The sequence below is a fragment of the Malurus melanocephalus genome, unplaced genomic scaffold (genome assembly GCF_030028575.1).
Source record: "Malurus melanocephalus ecotype Western Australia unplaced genomic scaffold, MMel_1.1 scaffold_6, whole genome shotgun sequence".
NCBI classification, from domain to species: domain Eukaryota; kingdom Metazoa; phylum Chordata; class Aves; order Passeriformes; family Maluridae; genus Malurus; species Malurus melanocephalus.
In genome coordinates this window covers 5695215-5712216 of record NW_026623238.1, presented here as the reverse complement: position 1 = coordinate 5712216, position 17002 = coordinate 5695215, and the positions used below count along the sequence as shown (strand labels likewise).

General features: G+C 37.4%; 1 protein-coding gene across 1 annotated transcript in view; it reads right to left on the bottom strand.

Moving 5' to 3' along the window:
• Positions 1-17002, bottom strand: part of DLGAP2 (DLG associated protein 2) — an 83698-nt gene that overhangs the window by 57379 nt on the left and 9317 nt on the right. The window contains exon 2 of the mRNA XM_057371990.1: positions 9490-9701. Coding sequence (XP_057227973.1) covers positions 9490-9701 — 212 coding nt within the window. The remainder of the gene's footprint in view (positions 1-9489; positions 9702-17002) is intronic.

Genomic DNA, 17002 nt, shown 5'->3' with positions numbered 1-17002 from the left:
AGCTAACATTGTTTGGGTTTTCTTCCCGTATTCCACTGTTTTATATAACTTTTGGAAATTTTATAGGACCATGGGTAGTGTCTGAAGTAGCACTGCATCTATGGTGCTGGGGATTTGAGGCATCCCCACTGCTGTCTATATGACAGCACCTGGTACCACTCAGTCGAAATCTATCACTTTGTAGCACTCAGGCCATCCTTTGTTGTCACTGAGATCAGAYGTTGATGAACACCCAGGATGGTTTGTGGTGTGTTTCCTGAAATTTMTTGTCACTGCTGCATGACAATTATTGCTCTGAGCTAGATTTACAACACACAGCACTGCACCAGGAGTTATGCAAGCATTGCACGTTTTGCAGAAGATGAATCTTGCCATTTGGTGAAAAGGTATGTATGATAAACAATATTGTTTCACTTTTAAGACCGCTTGAAATGCCAGAATTAGAGAATGGCATGGTTTTACTCTTAGAGTTAATCCAGGGTCAAAACAATATACAAAATCACAGAGTCAATTAGGTTGGAAAAGACTTCTGAGATCRTCAAGTCCAAGTACGACCTAACTAAACCTGTAGATCATGCACTGAGAGCTGTGTCCTTAAACACCTCCAGGAACAGTGACTCCACCTCGTCCCTGGACAGCCTATTCCACCATCGAATCACTCTTTCTGTGAAGGACTTCTTCCTAATGCCCAACCTAAACCTCCCCTGGCTACAATCTCCTCTTAGGCAGTTGCAGAGAATGGAAAGATCTCTCCTGAGCCTCCTTTTCTCCAGGCTAAACATCCCCAGATTCCACAGCCTCTCCTCACAGGACTTGTGCTCCACAACTTTCACCAGCTTTGCTGCCCTTCTCTGGATATGCTCCAGCCCCTCAATGTCCTACTTAAAGTGAGGGGCCAAGAACTGGACAAGAGAATTGAAGTTGGCTTACCAGTGTCAAGTAAAGCAGTCCTCTAAYTTTCTTCTGACAAATTCTAATTCCTCAGCAGCAATACTGAGCAGCAAGGATAACCCCAAGGGGAGCATGGTGCATATAACTCCTGAGAAAGGGATCTCTCAGTCACATTGGTTTTGGGTTTTTTTTTTACTCTGGGCAATTTTTTTTCTAATAAGTGATTGACATCACATACTTTGTCATAAACCTAATACCTTTGCTTAAAAAAGTGTGACTTTGATATCAACAATGCTGTAAATGTCATACACTTGCCAAGGTCATTCTTTGATCTACTCACATTCAAAATAGTGATCACTCCCCAGAGTACCTCTTTGTCAAATGTTCAGTCACCAATGCACCCTGRGTCAAGAAGGTACTGAAAGTGAATTAACATCTTCTGAGGCCTTTAAAAGTTTCAGCAAGAAGGTCACCTTCTGACTCTGAATGGGTTTATCAGGTTTATTCAGGCAGGATCCAATAAAAAGAAAGCCCATGTTCCATCAAATTAATTTTCAGAACTGACATTCTAAAATCACAACTTTTTATTTCATGATCATGCCTGCATTTGTGCAAAAATCTGAGAATGAATGGGAGCATTAAAGGAAGTACAATCACTTGTGTTCAAATCAGTATATGCAATTCAGAAGTATCTTTCTGGGACAAAAAGATAAAATTCGCAAAAGAATTCATCTGGGGTGCCCTAAAAGGGAGGTGCATTAGGATTATCAAAGTAGCAGCAGTTATCAAAACCTATTTTATTGAGGGATTTGCATTTCAATGGATATTCATTTCTCTATCTGGATCTATCTTAACTAGGTCCTTTTAGATACATGAAATAATTCATCGACCAGAATCTAATGATTAAGCTTAGCTAGCAGTGCCATTGAATAGCAGCTGCGAGTCACTCTGTATCTCCATGGAGCCCTGCTGAACTCAATAGACTTCTGCAAAGGGGCCCAGATGTGCCTGCATGCAGCCCATTGGAGAGCTCAGAGGGTACACATTAAGTCTGATTCTCCCTTTGGAATAGCACATTTAGTCTGGCTTTTTGAAAAACTGAAAGTGCACATAAATCTCATAAATTCATCTGTAGTGAGTAATATATTTTTTGGTCTTTGCCAGTCTGAAACTTCTTTTTGATCACTGGAAGATATGAGAATGTGRGCCAAATTAAATTGTTAAGATGCCTATATATTTCATCATTGACCCATACTTTTTTAAAAAATGTGCCTGAAAAATATTGAACATTTGATTTATTACAGGAACATTCTAGGAAAGAGGTGGAGACTGCTCTTTCCATCCTTATGAAATGCCTACTAATCACTGATAGGAGAGAACTCTTATCRTCAGTGAGTGTTTAGGGATTTGGTACAACATGAACCAGAAGAGAATGAGAGGAAATCACCAGAATCGTTAAACAGTCTGCTGGTTTGATCACWCCTTGCAAAGATAGAAAGGATGTAGGCTCAACCAAGCCTGTACTCCGAATCACTCAAAATGTGCATGTAATAAAAAAAGTATGATATGAGAAATCTAAGCTCTAAACTTTGTAAAAGGTGACAGATTTGCACATACAGCAAGTCTATAACTAATAGTAAAAGTCTTGTTCCAATATCATATTTTGAGCTTGACCTGGCAAGGCAATGAGCTGGTCAACACAATTCAGGCAGCTGCTATGGCAAAAACTTAAGGGGCATTTAAAGCATCATGTAGCAGTTCTGCAAATGGGTCTATGGATCTAAGCAGAACTCAAATATTGGATGTRTGCTCCTAAATCCACTTACAGAATTGAAATATTCATAAATTTATTCTGGAAGCTCTCTTGTTTTCTTTTTGCTTTTGGTACATATACATGTACACATGCAAGAAATCCTAATTGGGCAGAGCAAGTGTAGACTATGACTATCAGGACTTATTAAAGCATCTGAACATGAGCTTAATTTAAACATACATCTAAGTCCATTAAAACCAATAGATCTAAAGAAAATAAGTGACCTTCATACTGAAGTTGGAAATATTAATAAGACCACGTAACTTCTGGAGAAACAGTTGAGTAGAATTGGGAAAAGTGAATATATATGTAACATTTCTGCTTTTTTAACCAAAAGCATCTTAATTTTCAAATCCTTGCCTTAAGAAGTGCTTCTGCACACATGCTTTMTAGTCCTATTTAGTTTTTATTCAAAACTAAACAAAAGAGAATATCAGCCTTTGATCCTTCTCAAATGAAAAGTAAAACKAACATATWTGTTGGAAACAGAAACAAATAAGCACCAGAAACCAGAAGCATRTTTTTTTCTTGGATGTCAGTATTTGTGTTTGTGAGACTGGTCTGAATCTTACGCATTTTCACCACAATCCATCATGTAATTGCATTTTTCTGAGAAAAGCCTTTATTCCTGAAAGGACTCTGCACTTTGTTTAGAGCCTTAGGACACYCCTTCCCTCCCTAATCCAGTGTAATACATTTCAGCCCTACAACACAAAACTGGTGTTTACTAAAATAAGGCAGGAGATCTGGTCTCAGTGGCTCCCTGGGTTTCACACTATGCTACTTCTCAGAGAACAAGATGCCTAACRCTGCTTAAGAGCATTTCCTTTTATTCTGCAAGGGAAGAAAAGATRGGGATGTCTTCTGACCCTACAAAAGATGCTTCCTAGGTAGCCAGATGACTGTCTGCCCTTCATCAGCATTCCCTCTTAACCCTGCAGACTAATCTAACCCAGATCTTATTGACTGCAGCACAGAACASGATCACTGTGCCCGTGGCCTTCTGATTGCATTATCAGTTGATAAGGCTTTGTAATTAGCCCTCAAACTCTCCTCAGTAAATCTCCAATTTCACCCCTCAGAGACTCTGAGTAGATGCTACTATACTATAGGGCCTCAGAAAGCTGCTAATGAAGTGTGTAATGAGGCTTTTTAGAGTCAGAAGATTGAGGGAAAATAACCCAAAGATAAATAAAAAGCATATAAAAGATGAGGGTTCCTTTTCTAGTGTTTTTCGCCATCTCTTCGACTGAAAATATTTCTCAGGACTGGCTTCAAAACYATTCCTAATTTAAAACATAGAAGAGTTAATGGCAAATTGAAGTTTACCTTAAAAATTAAAAAAGGCTTGCATCACTGGTGTGCAGCAATGAATAATATTGAAATAGGACATTATTTCTCTAGCAAAGAAGATGTGCTTTAACTCTCAATCTGTGACGTTTTGCAGCACACCCACTCTTCCATGTGTGCACTCTTACCCACAGCCTTTTCTGTCASTTGCCAAGGGCAGTATTTTAGGAGAAACACCCACAAATTTGTTTGGCACTAAACAGTGATGGAGTCTGCACTGTCATGGGCAAAGATGGATAAAAACACACAGGGCTGGTCTCATGCGCTGCTTCCAAACTTCTCATTTGCTTTCACTTTCTCATCTTGTAACCATGTTACGGTTAGCACAAATGGCTGCAAAGGGAAAGGTTTTTTTTTTCCTTTTAGATGGAGAATTGCCATAAGTCTTAGAGGGGCCTGTGTTATTCCATGATTCCTGCTGAGCCAACGGGTCTGGCAGCTAACTGCTGTCAAATCTGGTTGCAGTTTAATCCCCTTGCAATGTGTTTTGGCAACAATTTTTTTGCCATAATAAAGCCTGCAGACAGAACATGTGGACATGCCCTGGATAGCAGTCCAGATAAGCATTAAATTAGTGTGGCCACAGATAGATGTAATCTCTCACTCTGGGAAGAGGAAGAACACTCTGGAAAGAGTGAAAGGTCATTCTTTTGCTCTTGTTTACTGTCAGCCCTGAAAATGTGTCAACAAYTTCAGGTTTTAGGCATATTAGTTGAAAATACTGAATAAAGTATTTTGTGTTGAGATAGCAGCCTGTGAGTAAGAGAGGCTGAAATATGGACATGCATCACGCTCTTCAGGTGTGCTATGAGCATAAACAACCTACATCACAAAGGTGTTGAATATCTGAGGGAGGCACAGATGCTTTCTGTCTGTGAGCATGATTCACAATTTAAGACACTCATTCCATACAGTGGCCAAAATCTAGCAGAGGATTAAGTGAAAAACTTAATCTTGGGTTGTCAAGACAACTCCAAGTATCACTGGTATTGTACTGTGGTAGCTCACCAAATAATTTGTACTATGGCAGATTTCCTCCATCCTTGAAACACTATATTTTTGTACCTCCTCTGTTCTCACACGTCTTTCTCTCTGCCTGCTCAGCTTAAGGTGTCTGAATTACCAGAAACAGCAAAATCTGCCACTGGAGCTTCACAAAAGTATACATTGCTGTCACTCAATTTATTTCATTGTAGCTTAACCTATTTTGTCTTCATGTTTGCCACATCTAGGTTCCTGTGAGTCACTTCAGAACATAATGGAAAACTTCAGCATAGCACGACTATTCATTTGTGTGAGTGATACCAGTATGATCTTCAAATAGGGTGTATTTACTCTGGGCTAAATGCTATTGTTATCCCTTTTGACTAAATGGTGAGATGGTTTTCAGAGTCTTTCACAGCACTTCAGAAAGGAGATACTGAAAATGGAATTTGTTATTTCTGCACTGTTATTCTGTTCATTTACATAATCGGTATATTAAGTACTTTTCCCCTGAAAATGAGAAGCATCAAATAACTGTATTATCTTCAGTTTTTCAGAATTGCTTTTCTATTGCAGAGTACCCAATTCTTGTTTTATTGTCAGCTTTGTTTTCTGGATCCCCGTGTCTCTGATGCTTCTACCTGAGCTTTGCTTGGTTTTGTCATAAATRCAGAAAAATGACATTTACCAGGTTGGAAAGGTACCCTTACAAATCATATGGGTCAGTCTCTCTTGCAGGATTGCACAAAATTTATTTAGGACAGGTTAAGACATTCCCTTTGATTCAGCTATCCATTCCATAAGCTGTTYAATTGTTTTGACCTTAACTGTAAATGAAAATGCCTAGCAGTATATGGCATACCTTTTACAAACTACTGCCTTCCAATGCAGTTTAACTTCATCTTCAGTAGCATCACAATGCAGCAGAAAACAATGGACTGAATAGAAAGATCTTGCATTTCACTACTAGTATAACAAAACTGTCATCTGARCAATTTTGTATAATCAATAGTGAAAAAAATCACTTTTTCTTCTGGGACTACTGGGAGTCAACATAATTTCCCCATTAAATAAGACTTCTGGCACCATTCCAAGAAAGCAAAAAGTTGAAAGGAAGCAGATTCACGTATGTGTCCTGTCTCCACCACAACAAATCTGATTACATTATATTTTGCTCAAATGTGATTTCCTAAAAATACTCATAAATTACACTGGTCTTCAACTTGATATTATAGGACTAAGTAGTGCAACCTACTATTTAGTTTTTTGAAGAGCATTCATAAAGAAAGAATTGAAATTCACTTATCTTCAGTGAGTAATCTAGCAGTTAGGTGCATTTTATTTTGGAAAAGTCCAGAAAAAAGTTGAATCCCTTATGCCATAGGTATGCTAAGAAATTAGCCAGGTCCATGATCTGACCCTACAGTGAGGATGGCTGCAGAGTTGGTCCCTGAACATTGTTTTGTCCCTATGCAGAGGTGGGACAGGTGGYCTAGGCTGGAGGTGGCTGGGGATCCCCTGGCTGTGCTGTCTCTCTGACAGAGGGGATGATCAGGTGGCTGTGCTTGGGTGTGTGATCTGCTTCTACCAGCTCTATGAACCAGCAGTGGCAGACTATGCACTTCCTTTTTATTTTTTTTTTTTTCCACTTGTAATAAAATATGCTCTTTTCCAAAAGTAACTTAAAAGAGATTATTTCAGAATTTTAATGCTTCTATCATTTAAATTTACCTATTYGTATTTATTTATTCAGATGCAACTACGCAATTTTTTTTTGCTTAGAAACTTTTAACGTTCATTTTGCTGAATATTTGAGCAACACAAACCAATAAAGTAGTGCTTAGTTTTGTGAACAYATAAACAGAATCTAAATGGGGAAAAAAATCCTTGCAGAGATGCCTGATAATACTCTGCAGAGAAACATGCATGCATGTCAAAGGTCTGTTGAAGGTTAAGTGAAGGCTGTTCTAATTTTCATTTTATCTTATTCAGGATAGTGATAGAAAACTAGGCTTTTTCTTGTGAAATCCATCTACTTTTGTTTCGCAGCCAATAAATGTTTTTATGCTGCCAAACTATCAATATTCAGCTTTTATTACAAGTCTGCTGGTGCTCTGGCAGACCCCYGTTCTGAGCTACCCTGTCACCCAAGCAGAGGACTAAAAGAATTAGAACCCCATTTCATTTCTGTGCAGTAGCTCCCTCCATCTGGGTAAACAAGCTAAAAAGCCAGCTAATGCAGCTGACATCTTGAATTATGCARTTTCTCATAACACATTCCAGAAATGCTATTCAGCCTTGCTATATATGCAGGAATGCTGTTCAAAGCCCTGGCTTCTGGTTCAGCAGCATGATCAGTGCTACAAATGGTGCTCAGCATGCAGTGAGGATTACTGAGCCATACTGGAGGAGGAAGGAAGCTCCATAATCATTATCCATTGCTACATCCTTCATAGAAATCTGCCAGACATAAAAGGCAACCGCAGTGACAGGGGACAGAGATATACTGGAAGGAGATGGCTTGTGGTGAAAACTGAAGCTTAGGATCAGTGCTTCGTATTTCTGTGCCACATGAAATTTTCTGTCTGCTTTAGGATTGCTGAAATCTGTAGATTTTTGTAAGAAAGACTTACAAGAACAGAATAGTTTCATATTTCTGCTTTAAGTTCACTGGAAAATCCCATGYGTGTTAGGCTGGCAGATTCAAGGTGCTGCCCTGCAGTTTAAGGAAAAACTGAGGACTTAAAAGATCTCTGTCAGCATCAGCCTGGCTGCTCAGTTATTCCTAGTCCAGTGTTAGTGAAAAATTCTCAACAGAGCCCCTAATAATATTTTACAGTATTAARAAAAGCTTCCTCCTTTTCTGACTGGTTAGAGGTAACTATGCCATGAAATCCTCTGGGGCCATGAGCAGGCACAGCTGTCAGCCCCAGCACACACATCAGCAGTGCACCCGTGCTTTAATCAATTGTCTCTTGAGTGGTGTATTTGCAATACATGGAAAACTGACAGAAGATACAACACTTGGTATTGACCTACTAATAACCACCTGTCTTCAGGAGTTAACAGATCAGGAATGCTTTTTTTCATGAAATATATTCCTTATTTTAATATTTATGTTTAGTTGCTGTCTGTTTATAAACTGTGGTGGTCTAGGGCAGGCACCAAGACCCGACACTCACTGGAAAATTTGTGCTGCTGCCCAGAATCCTTTGTGGGAGGCCCAATCATAGCTGGAAACAAAGAACAGYGTAGAATATATTTTATTTGGTCTAAGTGCTTGGAAAGTTAGAACAGTGTCTAAGAGATTTTAGTTTGTGGTATTAAGAAAATAAGACATCCCCTTCAAAATTGGGATGATTGCAATCAAACTGTTTCTGGGAATGATCCCTGGMCTGCAGCAGTGCCCAGAACACCACMAGGCAGTGAMTGGGACAGTATGACATGAAAMAATWAAGTTGTAAACYCTTCTMWTCAAAAATRSTGAAAGTAGGTGGCTTTCTTGCAGATTGCAAGGTAAATAATTCCATTTCATTAAGCCAAAAGGATTTTTGCCTAGGGTTTTTCTTTTGTTTTATTTTATGAAAAAGTGAGCCACTATGGTAAAAAATATTGCCTACAGAACAATTAACAATGCTTGGTCAAAGGTTTCACTCTTAATTTCTTTAGTATATGTCCCAGGCAAAAAGACAAATTCTCTAAGTCATGAAAAACACCCCATCACATTAACAGAGCAGATTTAAATCAGGCTACCACTTTGAAACTATCCTCCTGAGGAGATTTACAACTCACTGATAAAATTATACATTGAAAAGATAAAAAGGAGAGAAAAATAAAGATCTCTTGGAAAACATATGTAGCTACATATTTCTCTATAGTTTTAAGATTTGCTTTAGATATTTAATAGGCCAYATTGTAGGTAGAATAAATGAAAAATAACCCAGTTCAACAAAATCCTCCACAATGTGTTTAAATGAGTATAAGACAGTATAGCTCATACATAAAGCATTATACTGTTAAAAAAACTGTAAAATGCCAAATATATGGTACAATTATTTATTTACTATTATATCTAGTGTAGAATRGAGTATATTTTCTATTTCAGAGAAAGCAATGAAAGAACAAAAATTCATCATATAAACCAATCCTCCTAGAGAAAATAATCAGAACTTTGAATTTCAATAAAAAATATGAACATATTTCTTCTAGTAAACATAGCAAAGTCATTCAAAAGTAGCAGGCTGATTTCATGAATGGAAGAAGATGGCAGATTTTAACCCCGTAATCGCAAGAAACGGTAGCTAAATTAAAATAAAGCTACAAAATTACCTTTTAAACTACTCATATWTTTTTCCTATGATAGCTGACCATTGTTTGTAAGACACAAAGATAAATTATACAGGTCACAACAACTTCCAGAAAGATGTAGAACATGGGGTAGTGAGGCTTACTTTTGATGATCTCCCAGTGGTCTTTGCCCAATGGATTTTAATAATGACTCAGGTCGAACTGTTAATTTTGGTGATGTCTTGGGGCTTGTATCAGAATCTCCACTTTCCTCATCTCCCATGGCCTTAATATAGCTCCCACTTCTCATTCTTCTGCAGGGGATCTCTTCATCTTTCCCACCAGCTGGGTATCCTCCCCATTCATCCTGAGGTACCTAATGGAGACCATAAAACACACACACAGAATGTGCTTTATTCTTTTAATACATTTAAACACTTCTTTCCATTTTTTATTTTACAAAGACAAAAAATGCATTTTTTATTTTTCAGTAACAGCTCAYTTATAAAGAGATTTCTAAGAACTCCAAATGATTTTGCCATTCAACTCCAGAACTGGAAATTTTCAGTTTATAAATGTTAAAACCCAAGGAACAATGAAACCGGGGAACTGTGAGCTGAGGTGCAATATGTATTAGCAAACATCCTCTAAATTGCAGGAAGCAGCATAAAGTTTGCACATAGATTTTCAGCAGATAATAGTAAGTTAATCAGGTATCTCAGACCTAAAACTCTTTGAGAGCTGAGCAATTCAGGGGTTGCTACCAATAGTCCTTATAAAGGGCTTCCAGCAAGGTGAATGACATACTTAAGATAAACGACTCCCTGATCTTGGCATAAATGGRTAGGACTATAATTTAGGCAAACTTTTGTGGAGAAAAAAAGAAAAAGTGGCAATTTGTCTTTTTTCTACTTAGAAACTGCAAAAATAGTTGATGGAGACTGTAACAACTGGAATGTAACCAGTTAAATAATAGATGTGATTGCAGGGTTGGAGCTGCTTTTATGCAGTTGAGGTGATTTTCCAAACAGTAAGATTGGTAATCAGAAAATCCACATCTGGTAGATGGACATATCTCTGCACCACAAATTACCGAAGAGCTGAGTAGGAGTGGATTCTTCAATCAAAAGTGAAAACAGCCTTGTTTTAAGCCTATGATTAAACTCAGCAAGCCTGTCTCTGCTAGTGCTGCTTATTTTATGTTGATTTTTTTTTTTTTAAATTTAATCTTCTAAGGTGCTGAGTCCTCTGGCTCTAATCCAGAAACACACTTATGCATTTACTTAGTTTAAAGCACACAGGCAACTCTCTGAAATGCATTATAAGGACTTATGGTTTAAAAGGATGTGACAGAGTTCACAAGTGGATCAAGGCTTATGCCCTTAGCAGCATCAAATCCTTTATTAACATAATGATTCTGTCTATATTGAGCAGTTTAATGGCTTTATTTACCAACATACTATAAATCTGAAATTTCAGTTGAACACATTTAGCAATTTCTGTAAAGCAGGATGTCTAAAAAAGATTTTCAAGTTAAACATCTTTGAGATCTTCTCTAGACAAAGTTCACTGTGAAGCTGAAGSAAATGCTCCCATTGGTTTCGGAAGTCCTGAAGATGGGATTTAATAAAACTAACATGATCTGCTTGCCATCTTTATGGCCATTTCAAGACAGATGAATTAGCCACGCACACCAGGTGAACAGACCTGGTGCTTTGAGTMCTAAAAAAAGATTAAGGGAGAAATGAAGTTTTAAAAAGGGGTGAACAAGTGAAAATAGAGATATAAAATTTAAAAAAAACAAGCTCGAGACAGGAAAAAAAAGACTGAAGTCAGATAAATGAAATAGATTGCATATATCAGAAAAAATGTTAGAGATTACTATCAGAAAAAAAAGTCCTAWTCTTATACAAAGTAATAGGACAGAGCATGAATCTAAGTGAAATATGGGTTAGATCATGCCAAGAAACAAACTCTTCACATTATTCAGCTTTGGATGGTGATTGGAAAGGAAGCATCGAAAATCTTCCCAAAGAATCTTCCCAAACTTGAAGCYTGTAACAGTGATAAAACATCCTCATTTCTTTTCTAAGACTTAGTATGTTCAAGATTATTGTTATAGGATTTTTTTTATGTCTTTTTACAAGACCTAAAAGGTATTTACATGTAGCCATAGTAGTTATAGCCAATCTCTTAAAATACTAAAAATAAATATATTTAATTRAGCATCTTTTAATCTACAGCCGACAACACTAACAACTGTAAAAATCTCAACTAGAGAGCTATTTTATAAGTTGATATCATAAAACATACTCTTACTTTTAAATGTTCTCTATTAAATGTATGTCAGCAGTATGGCTAAAACCAAAATCCAAATGCTGAAAAAGTTGTTGCTGGCATTTGCGTAGGCCCTCTAATGCTCAATTTTCAGTACTAAAGTGGAATAATCACATCTTTATATTATTTTTAAAAAAAAAACCCTCACAACTTTTTCACAGAAAAATTATTTTGGCTTGAAACTTCTTTCCTTCATTTTAGCTCAAAGATAATTTAATAGAAAGTTTAAAAAGACATTGATCAATAACCTTTTACTTACTCAAATGCAGAAAATTATTACTTTCTCAACTTTRTTTTGTCTAAAATTCCATTTTCAAATAACTAGATAAGAACTGGATTTAAATGAGTACACACAGCTTATTTGTTGATTGAAGTTGCAATCTTACTTTTAAAGATAGGAATGACTGATTTTATACATTAAAGTACCAAAAAAATTAAGCTTCTTCACTGTGATAAGGAGAAATCTTACAGTTACATGTTTCCCTGTCTCTGTTGATTGCATTTCTTTTGCTTTCTGCATTCATAACTTTTATCAATTCACATAACAGCTAAAGACCAAARTTAAAAACCAAAGAAGTGCTGCTCCATCTGCGCTCGTGATGTGCTCATGGTGCACACCAGTTTCACCATGTGTTCTTCCAGAAGGTTCCATCCAGAGCTTTGGAGAACAGCAGGAGTCATTTTGCCTTCTTCAAAACAAAAACAAAACAAAACAAAACAAAACAAAAAACAAACAAACAAAAAAAGGCCCTTGACATTGTTTTTTCTCACGGACTGAGAATAGAAGCAAAATTTGATTCCCAGTTCATCCCAGTTCTTCATTTACTTGAGCCAATACATTAAATACTTGGAAAAATCTTTCCAAGTCCGGGCCATCTCAGACCCAAACATAACTTTAAAGAAAAACAAAAGCATTATACTAGTGCAGAAAAGATTTTTAATTTGAGATACTAACAAAAATATTTAGCATCATGTATGAGGATCATAAAATATACATCTACTAAATTATGGAAAGGGCTTTGAAACTTGCAGAAATTCTCTTACAATAGTTACCAGCCCCTGAAATTCCCATCTGCAGGGCTTGGAGCTGGTAATTTGGAATAATTGCCTTAATTATCTACTTGCATATAGTGATGAGCACTGATATTTGTAATGCCTAAAAAGGCCTTCTTTCTGTTCTAGATGTTAACATGAATCCTTGTATATGTAGTTGTTATCCACAGAGGACTTAGACTGCATATTACCACATGAATTTCCTTTTGCAGGAACAAGTAGATGATATGGTTATAACTGTTAGAGAGAATGATGAGTCTCCTTCATAAAGTATCATGCACGGTTGCAGTGAGGAGAACCAGGTTCAGAAAATTTGACACTTTTCAATTGTCTGGCTACTGATTCACTTTATATTTTACAATTATCACCTAGAGTCAATTTTAATGAAGCACTTGGTACCTACACTTACTACATGTTATAAAGCTGAACTGAGTGAAGTCTAGAACCATAGGAAGGATCTTAAATTCCCCATAAAAGCATTTAGGAGAGTTAGTGCCTTCAAAGTAGCATCTAGTGAGCAAACAAAAATGCAAAGAAAAATCTCAAATAGTTCTCCTTTCTTGGACTTACTGTATCTGATTACAGGCAGCAGAAAGGCCTTCTGTTATTTCCCAGCCAGATCTTAAAATCATCTTGTGAAGAAAAAGTTTTAAAGTTCTTTTCATTTTTTAAAATTTTCTTTTCCTTTCCAAAGAGCAGTATTATTCTTCCTTTCTGTGATGAAACAGCTGTGTAAGTGGGAGACYTTACTGCTCAACTTCTAGTCAATAATGTTTGGAAAGCTCAGGATGGAGAAGACCTAGGGCTCATGAATAAACTGTTGTGCTCTCCTCTTTTTGTCACTCACAGCCTTTTCATGAAGCACTCAGATTGTCTGGGGTGGGCTGGTTAGGGGAGAGGGGCCCCATACACATACAAGGGTGGTGGGATGCAGCTTTGTGGTCCGGCATTTACCTGAAAGGAGGGAGCTCAGTTATAGCCCCATGGCCAAGCACTCACACAGCTTTTATGTAAAAGAGTGTTTGAATAAAACTTGTGGAGCCTCTTAACAAAGAAAGAAGTACCTTTGCTCCAAATGTGCATCCTGCTGCTCAGAATGCAATTCAGGGAACTGAGTACATGGAGTCTGACCTTGTACAGGCTAAGGAAGAAACTGAACTGTCATCTTCACAGTGGGTATTCTAGAAACTTTGTTACTATAAAAACAAATTTCCTTGCTTCAGATGAAATGTCCTTGTTCTTTGTTAGAAGTTCATATCTTAAAATACACTTTAGTACTAGTTTTTTGGCTAAATAACTAGAGTGCCAAATGACCAGTTAATGGCCATGAAAGTGATTATTTCTGAATTTTATTCTAAATCTTAATATCTCCCTTTTATAGAAACAGTACATATTTTGTATAAGCTTAGTTCTTATTTTTCTTCATTTATTATTTSTTATGTTTTACACTCTTTTAATTTGATTAAAATGGAGGCTGCACAGGCAAGTGCCCATGATCCCTGGACTTATTTAAAAGATGTGTAGATGTGGTGCTTAGAGACATGGTTTAGTGGCGTGTGAATAGTGCTGGGTGAATASCTGGACTCAATGACCTTAAAGGTAATTTCTAATCTAAATGATTCTATGTTTCTGTCCTTCCTGTTGTGTGTACTGCTCATGCTCAGACCAGACAAAAGAAGGATTTTGTATCTCTGACTGGACTCCAGCAGTAAGTCTGTACCCTGATTCTCAGAAAGAAAATTTGATTCACAGATTCTGTAAAAAATGCTGTAAAAAACAACATGTTGTCAGGGAAAGCAGGGATAGATTTAAAATAACTACAGAACAAACTAGAAATCATGGAATTGCTGAAGTTGGAAGGGAATCTGGAGCTCTCTAGTCCAGCCTTCTGCTCAAAGCAGGGTCAGGTACAGTAGGTTGCCTCAGACTGCTACAAAGATGAGGGAAAACCATAGGAGGAACAGCTGAGGTCACTTGGTCTRTTCAGCCTGGAGGAGACTGAGGGGAGACCTCAGTGCAGTTACAACTTCCTCATGAGGGAAAGAGGAGGGGCAGACACTGATCTCTGTGGTGACAGTGACAGGACCCCAGGCAATGGCCTGAAGCCAGGTCAGAGGAGGTTTAGGATGGATATAAGAAGATTTTTCACCCAGAGGGTGTTTGGGCACTGAACAGGCTCCCCAGGGCAGTGGACACAGCACCAAGCGTGACAGAGCTCAARGAGGGTTTGGACAATGCTCTCAGGCACATGGTGTGACTCTTGGGGATGGTGCTGTAATGGGACAGGAGATGGACTGGATGATCCTTGTGGGTCCCTTCCAACTCAGGATATTCAGTGATAATTTGATTGTGTCCAGCTGGGTTTTGAAAGTTTCTGAAGATGAAGACTCTACAATGAGTCYAGGCAACCTGTTCCAATGTTTGACTACACTTAGGGAGAAAGTTTTTCCTTATATCTGATGAGAAATAGGTGATCCAAGAWCCCTAAAACTAATTCTAGGAGTGTGAATATCTAATCTTGCATCTGAGCAATAGTGACAAAACTGGAAGAAACAATGAAATATTCATTCTTCTGGACTTTGACTACTGTTAATTTCATTTTAGTTTTYGTTTATTTCAGTTTAGGTTTTAGCTAAAGCAGTCAAAATGGCAACAGCCATTGGCATTCCAAAACAGATCTGCTCCTGTGATTCCTTCCACTTCTACGGCATTTGCTCACAGCTCCCAGAATTTTAAAGATGTTTTACCTCTAAACTGCTGATCTGCCTAAAACATGCATATCACTTTACTATCTAGAATAAAACTCTTCTAGATAAATGGCTTCATATGAGGGAGATGACTATCCCTTCATATTTGTCATTCCCAAAGCTCAGAGTTAGSATTACCTACCTCATAGGAGTTCTGTGAAATTTAATTTGCATGCAGATGTAAAATGCACTGAAATATTAATTTTGACCTCAATCTTATTTTAATAATACAAATTTCACATTTTACTAGAAGCAGAAGGTTTCTGCACATGGAATTAGACAATAGATGATKTGAAGAAGGGTAAGATATGAAACACTGTTTGAGATACATAATTTTTGTAATTTTATGCTTTCTTAGCCTGGTCAATAAGATGACACAATCTGCAATGCAGGTAAGAGGTTTTATCTTAAATCATGTYTTCTTCAAGAAGCCTTAGAACAACGACCTTTCTGCAAAGGTGCAAGTAGATGAAAGTAAATGACAATCTTGGAAGGCAGTCAGAGATTATTTTTTGCAATGGTAGAAAGTTTCCTTGATACTACAGTAGGAGGTAGGAGCTGGACTTCCTGTGTTCAAAAATTTCACTGAAGAAGGAATAGAAGCAATTACAAAAATATTGYTCTGAAGTTAATGGCACTAAGACATTCCCCTTTTACTGGGACTTTAGATCCTGTTGCTCAGGCTTTTTGCAGGAGAAGAGTGCAGTATCTGAAAACAGAAGTTTGTTCCCTCAGTAGCTAATCTTGTGCTTACAACTCACCACAATTCTTGGTGCACATTTTTGACTAGTTTCTTCTCTGTGGCTTTTATTTTTTTTTAATGTGCTGATTCATTGTGCAAAGAGCATGAATTATGCAATGAAGTAATTGAAAAATCTCTGCAAAACATGCCAGGGACTCCTCCTCACCACTAACAATGTCATTCTTCATAATTAGCTTTAATTTTCACATGCCACCCTCTGCTCCTTGAACTCCTTGACAGCTCAGAAGCACAGAGAGTTCTTGCAGCATTCCCAAAGGTGTGTTGTCACTGTCCATCAAGGCAGGAGCTAATTTGAGAAAACAAAAGTCATCTTAACCTTGCCAGCCATTCCTTGCAGGCATTTCTAGGTACAGCCATAGAATTACAGGAAGAGGAAAGAAATCACATAGATCCCAACCAATATATACTTTACATCGGGTTGAAAACAACTTGACTTCAGGAATTTGGGATTTGGTAATAATCTGGACATCATGCAGATCACAGAACACAAATGTACTGTTCTAGCTGGAAGATGTTCCAAGGGCAAATCATTGGCAGCATTATTTATTGCTTGATTTGTTTCTTTCCAGGACAGTTCCAGGCAAACTGCACTAAGCAGTCCTTGAAGGAAAGAAGATTTCTGTCCAGTGGGCATTCCTTAGTTACCACTTCATGTTTTCTACAGAACTTAGGTGTTCTTTTCACTTGAATAATGTTTTATAACTCCTGTCTCACAATTGATGAATTAAAACAAAAACAAAAACAAAAACAAACAAAAAAAACCCAAAAAAACAAAAA